This window comes from Perognathus longimembris, chromosome 26 (assembly GCF_023159225.1).
Source record: "Perognathus longimembris pacificus isolate PPM17 chromosome 26, ASM2315922v1, whole genome shotgun sequence".
In the NCBI taxonomy this organism is placed as follows: Eukaryota; Metazoa; Chordata; class Mammalia; order Rodentia; family Heteromyidae; genus Perognathus; species Perognathus longimembris.
In genome coordinates, this window is record NC_063186.1 from 7,911,252 (window position 1) to 7,924,597 (window position 13,346).

A 13,346-nucleotide genomic window follows, 5' to 3' on the forward strand; every position below is an offset into this window, starting at 1 on the left:
CTCTGCAAAGTTGGGTTTCGTTTTTAAGAGGTGAGGCAGGGAGAAGGTATTGTTTTTGGTACCACTCAGGAAGAATTCCTTACAATCAAAGCTGTGTTGATGTTCGCGGAGACTCTGATTGCCAAAGATTTCCTATGGCAAACACAGAACTGGCCAGGCGCCCAACAACCTCCTAGCACCCCACAGGTCCTTGCTGTACTGGATCACGGATGGATGGTAGTTAAACAGCAACAAACGACAACTCAATGGCTTAGTGGTAGAGTGCTTGCCTAGCATGCATGAAGCCCTGGCTTGGATTCCTCAGCACCACATATATAGAAAAAGCTACTGTGGCGCTGTGACTCAAGTGGTAGAGCACTAGCCTTGAGCAAAAGCAGCTCAGGGACAGCATCCAGGCCCTGAGTTTAAGCCCCAGGATTGGCAAAAAAAAAAAAAGAAAGAAAGAAAGAAAAAGAATCTGGGAAGACATAACACATACTTAAAACATGCTGTTTGGACATCCAGATCCTAGGGAGAAATCTAAAAGGAATGAAGGGACATGGAGGAGCGAACAGACGACCTACTTGTGCTCGTCATTCAAGATGTGAACCTTAAAGAACCGAGGCTGGAGTTCTTCAGGCTTGTTGTCAGCTGGAAGGGTTTCAGGAGCTGGAAGCCACATGTTGAACTCTGCCAGCCAATTCTGAAGAGTATTAACCTGTCAGAAAGCCAAGTTCAAAAAGAGATTTAAGGAGTAAGCTCATAGCTGACCTCATGGAGCTTTTCAGGGCTCAGTAACCCAGAATTCTGCTCGGCAGGGTCACTAGGTGAAGCCTCCCCCCAAACGCTTACCGGCACAATGGCAAGGACGGTCTTGGCTGGCGTGTGGCGGAAGAGGACATCAACGAAGGAGATCACTTGCAGAGTTTTCCCTAAGCCCATGCTGTGGGCTAGGATACAGCCAAAGCCACTGCTGGTCTTAAACCTTTCCAGGGACTCGACTAGGTTATCATACAAGAACCGGATCCCGCCAATCTGACAAGAACAAAAACAAGATAAATGTCAGAGGACGTCAGCAAAGACCAGGCCTCCAGTTCTATTCACTTTGAAATTGCATCAGAATTAAGCAAGCCGAGAAGCCAGTCTCACAGCTAGCTAGGGGAGCCAGAGAACTTTCCCTGTATCCTGAGACTAGTCTATTTGTTGCTGACGGTCTTAGAAGTTCTTATGCTGTGTAAATCTCTGGCTTCATCAAACTTCTACTCCTTAATGAGTCCTGGTTCCCGGCCCTGGCAATACAAACTATTCTGCTTCTTTCAGAATGTCTCTTTTGGATTTCACCTTCCTATTCAAAGCCTTGCTCTCCCAGGAAAGTCTCTTTGCGTTTCCTTGCTGATTAATAACCACAGAAGGAAAACACACACACACACACACACACACACACACACACACACACACACACACACACACACACACACAAAAGACTGGCTGTTAAGCTCCCATGTCTTCTACAAAAGAGGTCAAATCCAAGGCTTGTCGCTTCCCTTTCCCACTCCTCCAAAGCCAGAAGAATCTGGACACGCATCAACTGCTGGGAGGTGAGTCTTTTTAAAGTGGTACTTCCCAGGCTGTGGCGTGCATGGCCACCGGCGGGCACTGCCCCTAGCAAGGCAGGGATACGCGGGTAAAGCTCTGCTGTACCTGATGAGGTTTCACAGCCCGTGCCAACTGCGGGGCCAGGAAGACGTTCTCCTCCTCCGGAGGGTGGTTCAGGTTGACGAGGACCCGCCCGAGGGCGTCGTGCTGGTTTAAGGCGTCGTTCACGTGGGTGCCCCCCTTCTCCTCCTCCTCATCCTCCTCGCTGACAGACTCGCTGCTGTCCACGACGTGCAGGGTGTCCTCCTCTCCGGAGCTCAGCTCAATCACCTCTGATACAGGGAAGACAACGAGAATCAAACCAAGAGACTGCTCCAAAGGAGAAAGGGGAGGAGGATGAAGATAGAAAGGGGGGGGGGGATAACTTGTTAACACCCTGCAAGTATACATGAGGGTAGTAGCATGGAGAAACTCTGAAGGCTGCCGGTCAGTAAGGGGCCTAGGGTGGAAATAGATGCGGTGGGAGGGTGGAGACTAGCAGGTGAGGAGGACAAGGGAGGCGGAATACTATTAAAATCCATGACCTGCAAATATGAAAACAAAACAAGGAAATGTTCTTTCAATTTCAGCTTCAAGATAAGGAAAAACTCCCATTCTCTACGGCTAAGGGAAATCTGTCAAATGGGAGGTCCTAACCAAAGGAGGGAAAGGACCAACCTTCCCCCAAAGTACAGCCCATCTCGAGCAGGGAGGATTCTTACCATCGCGACTGCTTTTCTCATCCTCGCTGCCACTGCTACTGTCCAGACAGATGACCTCCTGGGCCAGTACCCGCGGAGGCAGCTGGGGACCCTCGCTTGCTCGTAAGACAATTTCCTCTAGGAAAAGATGGGAGAGGACATCAAGCCGCGTTGAGCTGGGGCCCATTTCCCCAAATGACTTGCCACCCCTTCCTCCAGGCTGCGGAGCCCTCTTTCCAAATTCACTTTCTGTACGGAATCTTACCTCCCGTGGTCCACCTGCCGACTAGCAAGGGCTCTGGGCCAGTGGCGTGTTGAATTCCAAAGTTACATGGGCGGCGGCGGGGGGTGGGGGGGAGGCGGGAATCTCAGTGAGATCCATTTGAGGAACACATATTTATCCATCTCCATTTCTTTGGAGAGGGGACAACACTGGGATTTGAACTCGAGGCCTCATACTTGTCACTCTACCATCCTCCATTTACTTTTTTTTGGGGGGGGGGTGCTGGACTAGGGAATTATCCCTGAGCTCTACTTCTAGCCTTTCAGTGGTACATTGGAGATAAGAATCGCATGGACTTTTCTGTCTGGGCTGGCTTCGAACTATAATCCTCACAGTTCAGTCTCCTGAGTAGCTAAGATTATGGGCTTAAGTCACTGAGGGGTGCCTAGACCCACTGACTCATTGTGACAATTCTGACTGTGTGTGTGTGTGTGTGTGTGTGTGTGTGCTCTCGAGAAGTGAAAGGACTTTAAAAGATTTCTGAGAAGCCACAATCATATTCCAGACCTACCTCTACCCTTGGTGTAAGTTTAGGTCTCCTCCTCCCTGGAGACGGGGACCATTCCTGCCACAAATACTGCTTACCAGGTAGGAACTCCAGGGGCACGGTGGGAATGGGGGCTGCGTAATCTTTCCTCTGCTGCTCCAGACGCTTCCTCCTTTCCAGCTCTTCCTGCTGTGCCGCTTTGGTAACGGGCTCCAATTGATCCTCCCGGAGTAGCTTTCTAAATAAACATTTAGAGAAGAGCATTGGGGTCCACTTAAGATTTTTTTTTTTTTTTTTTTTGGCCAGTCCTGGGCCTTGGACTCAGGGTCTGAGCACTGTCCCTGGCTTCTTCCCGCTCAAGGCTAGCACTCTGCCACTTGAGCCACAGCGCCGCTTCTGGCCGTTTTCTGTATATGTGGTGCTGGGGAATCGAACCTAGGGCCTCGTGTATCCGAGGCAGGCACTCTTGCCACTAGGCTATATCCCCAGCCCCTTAAGATTTTTTTTTTTAAAAACAAAATTTAGGCATATTTATTAGGCAAAGTAAAAGAAAAAACAAAACAACACTAACATTTTCAGTTATTTATTTCTCCCAGTCCTGGGGCTTGAACTCAGGGCCTGGGCGCTGTCCCTGAGCTTCCTTTTTGCTCAAGGCTAGCAACTCTACCACTTACGCCACACCACCCACTTCCGGCTTTTTCTGCTGATGTGGTGCTGAGGAATCAAACCCAGGGCTTCATGGATGCTAGGCAAGCACTCTTCCTCTAAGAAGCCACATTTCCAAACCCCAACACATTTTTTTTTTGCCAGTCCTGGGACTTGGACTCATCAGGGCCTGAGCACTGTCCCTGACTTATCTTTTTGCTCAAGGCTAGCACTCTGCCACTTGAGCCACAGTGCCACTTCTGGTCATTTTCTATATATGTGGTGCTGGGGAATCGAACCCAGGGCTTCATGTATAGGAGGCAAGCACCCTTGCCACTAGGCCACATTCCCAGCCCACCACTAACATTTTTATGTTTGCTTTTTTCCCATTTTGTACTTGGCCTCTGTTTCTTAGGAAATGCACTAGATATGTGATTGATTTGCCACTGGGAAAATAAATCACTGAAAAAAGCTTAGACGATAATAAATAAATAAATACCACTTGGGCAACGTATTGGCAAGCTCATGAGGGAGAGAAAGGGGAAAATCACCAGTTTTGAGCTCAGAGAATTGAGGATGGAAGAGGAAAAGCCAGTTCAGTCCCCTTTAAACAACTATGCAAGGCACAAGATTTTTTTTTTAAAAGGATGTGGACTAAAATGCTTTCATTTTCTGGAAGAGGTCCCCGCTTAATTCTACGTAGTACATATAAAGGATGGAGGATGCAACAGATGCTACTTTTCAGCTTTGTGGATCACTTGGAGACAAATGAAAAATAAAGGAAAAACAAACCGGAGGGACCAATTTCTAGCATCCTTTTACCCTTGGGCCACGCCTGATGCCTCCTCCTTGGTGGGGAAGCCCTTTCTTCACCCTTTCTCTTGTAGCCAAGCCCGTTGGGCCTACGATGTACCTTCACTACTGGGGTTCTTGTTTTGAGACAGGGTCTCACTGTGTAGGCCAGGCTGACCTGGAGGCTCAGCTGACCTGGACCCCCCCCCCCCCGTGTTAAGTCTCCTGAGTACTGGGGTTACAGGTTGCTTTACCGCACCTGTTAATGAGGGTACACACTTTTCTCCCTGTTGGGAAACGGAGAACTCTCTTCTGTGGTTGCCAGCCTTACGGATGGAGGCCTCGTGTCTCTCTCCCCGCCCCTCTCCCCGCCCCCCCCCCAGCGGAGCTCACCGTATATTTCTCCTCATGTGAGAGGGCTTCTGAGCTCTCTTCTTTTTGGGGTCCTCGGAGGCGAGGATCTTGTCTCGATGGGGCCTAAGCTGCTCTGAGGGCTCAGACTGAGATGAGGTAGTTGAAGTGCACCGCGGTGGCCGCTGCCCGTCGTCCTCCGGCTGGGCATGGTCGGGGTCACACATGCCTTCTAGGGATGTGTCTGGAGGGAAAGACAAGGAGACAGAGGTGCCTTTACCAAGGGGGATTGGATTTTTTCCCCCCTATTTTTTACTAAAAAAACCAAAACTGTTATAATTCAGGAGTTGTACAAAGGGATTACAATTCTTCAAATTCAATGCTTTTTGGGCCATGTCACCTTTTCCTTTGCTCGTCTTCATTTTTCCCACCACTCTTTTTTTTTTTTTTTGGCCAGTCCTGGGCCTTGGACTCAGGGCCTGAGCACTGTCCCTGGCTTCTTCCCGCTCAAGGCTAGCACTCTGCCACTTGAGCCACAGCGCCGCTTCTGGCCATTTTCTGTATATGTGGTGCTGGGGAATCGAACCTAGGGCCTCGTGTATCCGAGGCAGGCACTCTTGCCACTAGGCTATATCCCCAGCCCTTTCCCACCACTCTTAATAACATTTAGTGCTATAATGAGAATTAGGAGGTTTCTTGGCCTCAGGAGACTCAGACACAAAGCCCTAATTTAGAAGTTGGGTTCCAGCCGGCTACCGGTGGCTCATGCTTGTCATCCTAGCTACAGGGAGGCAGAGATCTGAGGATCTTGGTTCAAAGCCAGCCTGGGGAAGAAACGTTCCCGTGAGACTCTAATCTCCAACCAACCACACAAAACTGGAAGTGAAGCTGCGGCTCAAGTGGTAGATCGCTAGGCCTTGAACACAACGAGGCTCAGGAGACAGTGCGCAGGCCCTGAGTTCAAGGCTGACAACAACAACAACAAGAACAAAAGAAAGGAATTAGGTTCCAAACACAGATCATGCCTGCTTGTGTGACTCTAAGATAAAGTCCCTTTGCCTTTCGTCCTCCAAGTGTTCACCCATTCTACTTGTCAACCACTTAATGACAGCTTACAGCTGCCCCAGAAGAGCTCAGAGTCGCAGGAAGTACTAATGGGCTTTTTGGTCAACTAGTGTGAGCCTAGGCTCATAGATGTGCTCTACCTGCTGAGAAGCCAGTAGCACTGCCTCATGTATCCAACCTGACAACAAGAACCCAAAGAGGCTGAGGGATGCAGCCTGGTGTCCAAACACTTGCCTTGCAGCCTTGCATGTGGGTTAGATCCCCAGCATGGTTTAAAAAAAAAATCATTTTTGAGAGAGAGAGAGAGAGAGATCAAAGTCGAGTTCCAAGTCTGAATAGCTGCGCTCCCCAATTCATCACTACCCTCTTCAGATAGTCCTCTTCAATTTCCACTTGAAACACTCCAGCAAAGTCTGTTTTCCTTTAAAGGAACTCTTTCTGCGAGGCACTCCTTCTTCTCACAGGACACATGCATTTTCACATTCGTCCTAACTCACAGCTCAAAATCCTTCCTCCTAGATGAATAGCAGTTCCATTCATTCATTCCCAAATGAATAGGCTGTTTGGACAGCACATACCCCAGCAGGAAACAGCCACTGCTAAATGGCCATTTCCACCACCACTACAGCTTCCCCTACTCACCAACTCTATTTGGGGCTGAGCTGGCACACTTCAACTTAAGTTGTTTTGTGTTTTTGTTTTTGTTTTTTTTGCTGGTTTCTCTGGCCTGATTTTAAGATAATAGTCTTGTTTTTTTTTTTTTTTTTTTTTAAATTTTTTTTGCCAGTCCTGGGCCTTGGACTCAGGGCCTGAGCACTGTCCCTGGCTTCTTTTTGCTCAAGGCTAGCACTCTGCCACTTGAGTCACAGCGCCACTTCTGGCCATTTTCTATATATGTGGTGCTGGGGAATCGAACCTAGGGCCTCGTGTATCCGAGGCAGGCACTCTTGCCACTAGGCTATATCCCCAGCCCCATGGTTTTGTTTTTATTTGGTTTCATTTTTTACTGAGCTAGATCCTCCAATCCCTGATAACGACCTTTGATATTTTCCTGGTCTTGTTTTGTTATAGTTCTATTTCACAAGCAAATTTATTGAGCAATCATTTGGAAAATACTTGGGAGGCAAGGCTATAAAGCAGGCAGATAGGACAAAATCAGAACACAGAGGACAGGTCTTGAAGGTCAGATCTAAAGGTCTGAAACTGATCTGTTGCAGGAATTTGTTGACTTTTCTTTTGGAAATGTATTGCCTTCTGGCTTCTATGTCTCTGAGTGGACTCCTCTTAAGAAGAGAAAACAACAAAAAAAACAAAAACCAAACCTGCTCACCTTCCAGTAACATAGTGAAGTGCCAGACTTTGAAGTCAGACCCCACTTTACCACGCGAACCCTACTTTACCACGTGAACCTGAGATAAGCAGGCCCTGTGAGCAGACCCAGGACAAGCCCATTAGGGCCCAGTCGGTCTAGAACTCTAACCGCTGGGGATGCTTAACTCTGACCACCCCTAGAATGCCTCGAACCCTGAGCCAATCAGATTTGTACCTGTGTCCTAATCTTGCTTGCTTGAACACCTGTTGTAACTCTGTTTTTGCCTTTATAAGCCCTGTGTAATCGCAGCTTGAGGCTCCCTCCTAACCTCCGCTGTGTCGGTGGGTAGGATGAGGCCCGAGGTGCAGCTCGCTTGAATAAAGCCTTGCCTTGCTTTTGCATTTCAGAATGTCTGAGTCTCGGTGGCCTTCTTGGTGGTCGTCTCGCGACTTGGCATAATATTTGGGGTTTCGTCCGGGATCGCCCCAGAGACCCCCGAGACCCCAGACTCCGAAGGTAAGGAAACAGTGCTGTTCATTTGTGTATTTGTCTTGTCCGGTAATTTGTCTGTTTTGCTTTTGCTTATTTCTTAAAGGGGTTCTTTAAAGGGCTGTCGAAGCGGACTCGCTTACTTGGCAATCCCGTGGGAGACTGGGGGACGCCCCAGATTCTCCACCACTACTGAGTCCACTTGGGTTCACTCCTCCTGCACCCTTGCGGGAGGTTGGGCCAACTTAGGTCTCTTCCTGCTGCCTAGCAGGAGGAGGAGGCTTGTGGGCCAACTTAAGAGATCTCCAACTCTTTTCTTATTCTCAGGCCTGTGTGTTGTATTGTTTGTTTGTTTTTTGTAGCCTTTTGAACTAAACATCTGATCAGAGCTATGGGTAATGTTCTATCTTGGGGACCTCCATCTAGCCCCCTAGATTTGACCCTAGCTCACTGGAGGGAGGTCAAGGAGATAGCTCAGAACCAAGGTGTGGCCCATAAGAAACTGCAATTCTCAAGATCTCAGTCTCTGACTTGCTAGGTTTACCCTGTGCAAGTCAGAATGGTCCATCCTTGAGAGAGCTAATTGGCCACCTGAGGGGAGCTTTAAATCGACACCCCTCTTTTAGGCTATCTAGACCAGATTCCTTATATAGACACCTGGAGGGAACTAGTTGACAGGGACGCTCCAGCTTGGGTTCGGCCTTTCTTAAAATGTTTCAGCTGTAGAAAACTCAAAGTAGACCCAAGCCTATCACCATGCACCAAGATCAACTCAAAATGGATCAAGGACCTCAATATCAGACCTGAATCCTTGAAACTACTGAAGGACAGAGTAGGAAAGACACTAGAACTTATAGGCACAGGAAGGAACTTCCTGAATAGAGCCCCAGGGGCACAACAAATAGGGGAAAGACTCAACAAATGGGACTACTACAAATTAAAAAGTTTCTGCACAGCTAAGGTCATAGCCACCAAAATAGAAAGACAGCCAACGATATGGGAAAGGATATTTACCAGCACAGCAACAGACAAAGGCCTGATATCTGTCATCTACAGAGAACTCAAAAAACTAAGCCCCTCCAAGCCCAATAAACCTATTAGGAAATGGGCAAAAGAGCTAAAGAGAGACTTCACAAGAGAAGAAATAAAAATGGCAAAGAAACACATGAGGAAATGCTCAACATCCCTGCTAGTAAAGGAAATGCAAATAAAAACAACCCTGAGATACCACCTCACCCCAGTTAGAATGGCCTATACTCTGAACTCAGGAAACAACAAATGCTGGAGGGGCTGTGGGGAAAGAGGAACCCTTCTCCATTGTTGGTGGGAGTGCAAATTAGTACAACCACTTTGGAGAACAGTATGGAGGTTTCTCAAAAAGCTCAATATAGACCTACCCTATGACCCAGCCATACCACTCCTAGGCATCTATCCTAAACAGCAAAACCCAAGATATCAAAAAGACATTTGTACTTCCATGTTTATCGCGGCACAATTCACAATAGCCAAAATATGGAAACAACCCAGATGCCCCTCCACAGATGAATGGATCCAAAAAATATGGTACTTATACACAATGGAATACTACATAGCGATTAGGAATGGTGAAATATTGTTATTCGCAGGGAAATGGTCAGAACTCGAACAAATAATGTTGAGTGAGACAAGCCTAGAACACAGAAAACAAAGGGGCATGATCTCCCTGATATATGACTGTTAACAAAGGGAGACGGAGAGACAGTAGAGACCAAGTCTGTGAACACTGTATATGTGCTTGATACATTGTATATTGCATATGGGTCTACCTGACCTAGACAAGGGATGGAAAAACAGGTTGTAAGATATCACAAGAAATGTACACACTGCCCTACTATGTAACTGCACCCTCTTTGCACAACACCTTGTAAAAAAATTTATGTTCAATTAATAATAAAAAATATATATATTAAAAAAAAGAAGAAGAAAAAGAAAGAAAATAAACATGCAAACAAGCCCAAGACAGACAAGTTTGACTAAGCAATAAAATGTAAAACTTTTACTCTTAAAAAAAAAAAATGTTTCAGCTGTGTCCTCTGCTTTGGAGGGTCCCGACCAGTCCTGGTGCTGGCAGCTCAGGGCACGGAGGTGTCGGCCCCGAGTTATGACCCGCAGCCGCCGCCAACAGGGGCAGACACGGGGCCAGCCCAAGCCACCCGCAGGCGGTGGGGAGTGACCTCACCTGTCGTCTGTGTTCTGATAGTCTCTTTTGTGTCAAACCTGCATGAGATGTACAGGCGACAGCCCACAATCAGTGTGAGTGTCCGCAAAAAAGAACTCTAGGGGGACCCCCACCCAGCCTTCTTAAACAGAAAATTATTTGGTGTGCTAAAATGTTTTACTAAGACTAAAAATGTTTTACTAAAACTATCAAGCCCTGTAAAATGAGGCTGGAGAATGCTAAAATCATTTGTTAAAGGTTTTTGTCTTAAAATGTACGGCCGATGCTTATTCTGCGCGCTTTAAGATCTTTTGAATATGTATGTGTGTGTGTGTGCATGTGTGAGTGTGAACATGTTCAAGACTGTTAGTATGGGGTTGGGGATATGGCCTAGTGGCAAGAGCGCTTGCCTCGTATACTTGAAGCCCTGGGTTCGATTCCCCAGCACCACATATACAGAAAATGGCCAGAAGTGGCGCTGTGACTCAAGTGGCAGAGTGCTTGCCTTGAGCGGGAAGAAGCCATAGACAGTGCTCAGGCCCTGAGTCCAAGGCCCAGGACTGGCAAAAAAAAAAAAAAAAAAGACTGTTAGTATGATGTAAAATTGAGTGAGTTTAAGTTTAAATTCAAATGGTCATCAAGTTTGGGCATTACCAAATGCTTTAAAGGATTCTTGCATTAAAGAGGAACTATAGTTAAAAAAAAAAAGCAGAGCTAAGTGTCAAAAAATTTGAATTTAAAAGGATATATATTAAACTGATGGGGATAGAAGTAAACTCTCATTAACTCTATGTATGTAGGAAGAAATGGCAAAATGGGCCAATGTTTCTCACTAATATATTGGAAAGCTGAATGGAAAAATATTTCTAATTCTGTAATTGTAATTCTTGCATTAAGGAAAAATTCAAAGGTCTTCATGCCATGCAGTAACTGGGACTGGAAAAAAAAAAATAGAGGCTCTTTTGAAACAAGCAGCCCGTAGGCAAAGGGCGGCACCTGGTTTCAGAATGCCTGTGAGCTTCATTTTTGCCAATGCAGATAAAAGCTAAAGTGTAGGGTTAGTAAAAAGGCTTTGGAAATCAAGAATACATTTCTAGATAAGAAATTTGGAAGTAAAATTGTCCTAAATAATTATTGCAAAGTGAGAAAAGGAGAATTATGGCTACCAAAATGTTCAATTGCCATTCCAGCTTCTTTGTAGGTTTTTGTTTTTTGTAACAGTTTCCAGCAGGCCCACAGAGAAGCACAGGTAATTCCTACAAGTTTGTCAAGATCTAATACTGGCCCTTAATAAGTTCTAGGTAAGAGCATGCTTAAAACGACTTCTGTGTGGACCACCTTGTTGCTTTAATTGGAGTAAAGTGGCCTCTTGTAAGACTCACTGATCTGAAATCTGCGGTTCGAAGCCAGCCCTGGCAGAAAAAGGTCCCTGTGAGAGACTTGTCTCTAATCAGCCAGCAGAGTGCTGGGAACGGAGTTGTGTGGAGCTCAAAGTGGTAGGGTGCTAGTCTTGAGCTGGAGAGCTGAGGGACAGCACTCAGGCCCTGAGTCCAAGTCCAGTGGAAAGTCACTCCCTCCTGGGACAAAAGTGATGGAGCATCCAGAGGCAGTAAGCCACTGCTTGGATGGCAGAGATGGTGTCAGATCCTAGAGTCACTCCTGTTTGGCCTTTCAAAAGTTAATCAAAGCTGGGAAGTCCTAGAAGAATAGTTCATAAGCATGCCTTTGCAATGCCCATGTCTGTCTACTGGGCAGGAACTTGCCAGTCATCTGTGATAGTGGGTAGTAAGGGTAAGTTTCTCAAATGAGAGGAGAGTTTAAAATCCCAACCCCCGCATCTACTCTAAGCTCTGACTGGCAGTGAGAATTTTAAGCTGATACATCTGTTTAGGAAAGAAAGCTTGTAGACCTGAGATTGTGTCCTTATTGAGATCTGTTAAAGGCCTGCAAAGGTAATTTTTTTAGGTCATCAGAGATCAGTTCCCCAGCCAGTCAGGAAAAAGCTTTTACAAACTAGAATGTTAAAAGGCACAAATTTGTAAACCTGAAGTCACCTATCTGGGCTTCATATTAAGAGAGAGCAAGCGCTGGCTGTCAGATGCACATAAAGAGACTGTGCTGAAAATCCCTGTGCCTAAATCAGCCAGACAAGTCAGAGTTCCTGGGAACAGGAACAGCAGGCTTTTGCCGGCTGAGGATACCTGGGTTCGCTGAGATGACCAAGCCTCTATATGAAGCCACCAAAAACCTCCCAGAATTTCATTGGACTGAGCAGATGCAAAGGGCCTTTGAGGCAATAAGCCTCATCCGGGCTCTATTGCCATTATGCACTGTCCGGGTCATCAAAGGGAGTTGATTCGGTGACTAGAGGGAATAATCTGGCCGACCAGGCAGCTAAGGAAGCAGCCCTCCAGCCCAGAGCAGAAGTATTGACTCTAGTAGACCCAGGGCCACGAGCTTTGCCTCCTGTGCCCCAGTATTCCCAAGAAGACTTGGAGTGGATAAAGAAAATTCCCATGGCCCCCCGGACAGAGAAGGAAACAACGACTGGTGGAAAACTTGTGAAGGGAAACTTATCTTGCCATAAGGGCTGGGTAAGGGGATTCTTAAAGAGAATCCACCAGGTTTCTCACATGGGAACCCGAAGAATTCAGGACTTGCTCCGACACTCCAAAGTGAAAATTAGACAAGGAGATCAACTTATTGAAGATATTGTTAAAAATTGTAAGGCCTGTCAGCTTACCAATGCCCCCAATCAACAAGTTACTAAAGGAGCTCGCCTCTGTGGGGATAGGCCAGGCGTGTATTGGGAAGTAGATTTAAACCTGGAAAATTTGAATACAAATATCTGCTAGTTTTTGTAGACACCTTTTCAGGATGGGTTGAAGCCTATCCAACAAAGCATGAGACCACGAATGTAGTGGCTAAGAAGATCTTGGAAGCCTACCCAGGTATGGCTTCCCATCCACCATTGGGTTGGACAACGGACCGGCTTTCGTCTCAAAAGTAAGTCAGGGAATAGCCGCTGCACTGGGGACGGATTGGAAAATGCATTGTGCTTATAGACCCCAGAGTTCAGGACAGGTAGAGAGAATGAATCGGACTCTAAAAGAGACCTTAACTAAATTGGCCTTAGAGACTGGCACAGACTGGGTGTCACTCCTTCCTTTTGCTCTGCTTAGAGGAAGAAATTCTATCAGCTGGGCTTTAAGCCTTCAGACTGAATTGCTTGCTGATTTGGATGATGCTGAGTTTTTGTGTAAACTCGATTGCAGCTCGTGCACAAGAATATGTGACCCCTACTTAAGGCATATGATTCCGCTTCTGTCCCTACCCCCTATTTATTCAGACCAGGGGACTGGGTGTTCGTCCGAAGGCATAACCCCAAATCCTTAGAACCACGGTGGAAG

The 13,346-nt window shown here is 46.7% G+C and overlaps 1 protein-coding gene across 2 annotated transcripts in view; it reads right to left on the reverse strand.

The window, feature by feature from the left end:
- Rad54l2 (RAD54 like 2) overlaps positions 1-13,346 on the reverse strand; it is a 46,394-nt gene that overhangs the window by 13,417 nt on the left and 19,631 nt on the right. For both annotated transcript variants that reach the window (XM_048334501.1, XM_048334502.1), the window contains exons 3-8: positions 4,916-5,117; positions 3,184-3,323; positions 2,337-2,453; positions 1,681-1,907; positions 832-1,014; positions 564-697 (exon numbers count right to left, since the gene is read on the reverse strand). In XM_048334501.1, coding sequence (XP_048190458.1) covers positions 564-697; positions 832-1,014; positions 1,681-1,907; positions 2,337-2,453; positions 3,184-3,323; positions 4,916-5,117 — 1,003 coding nt within the window. The remainder of the gene's footprint in view (positions 1-563; positions 698-831; positions 1,015-1,680; positions 1,908-2,336; positions 2,454-3,183; positions 3,324-4,915; positions 5,118-13,346) is intronic.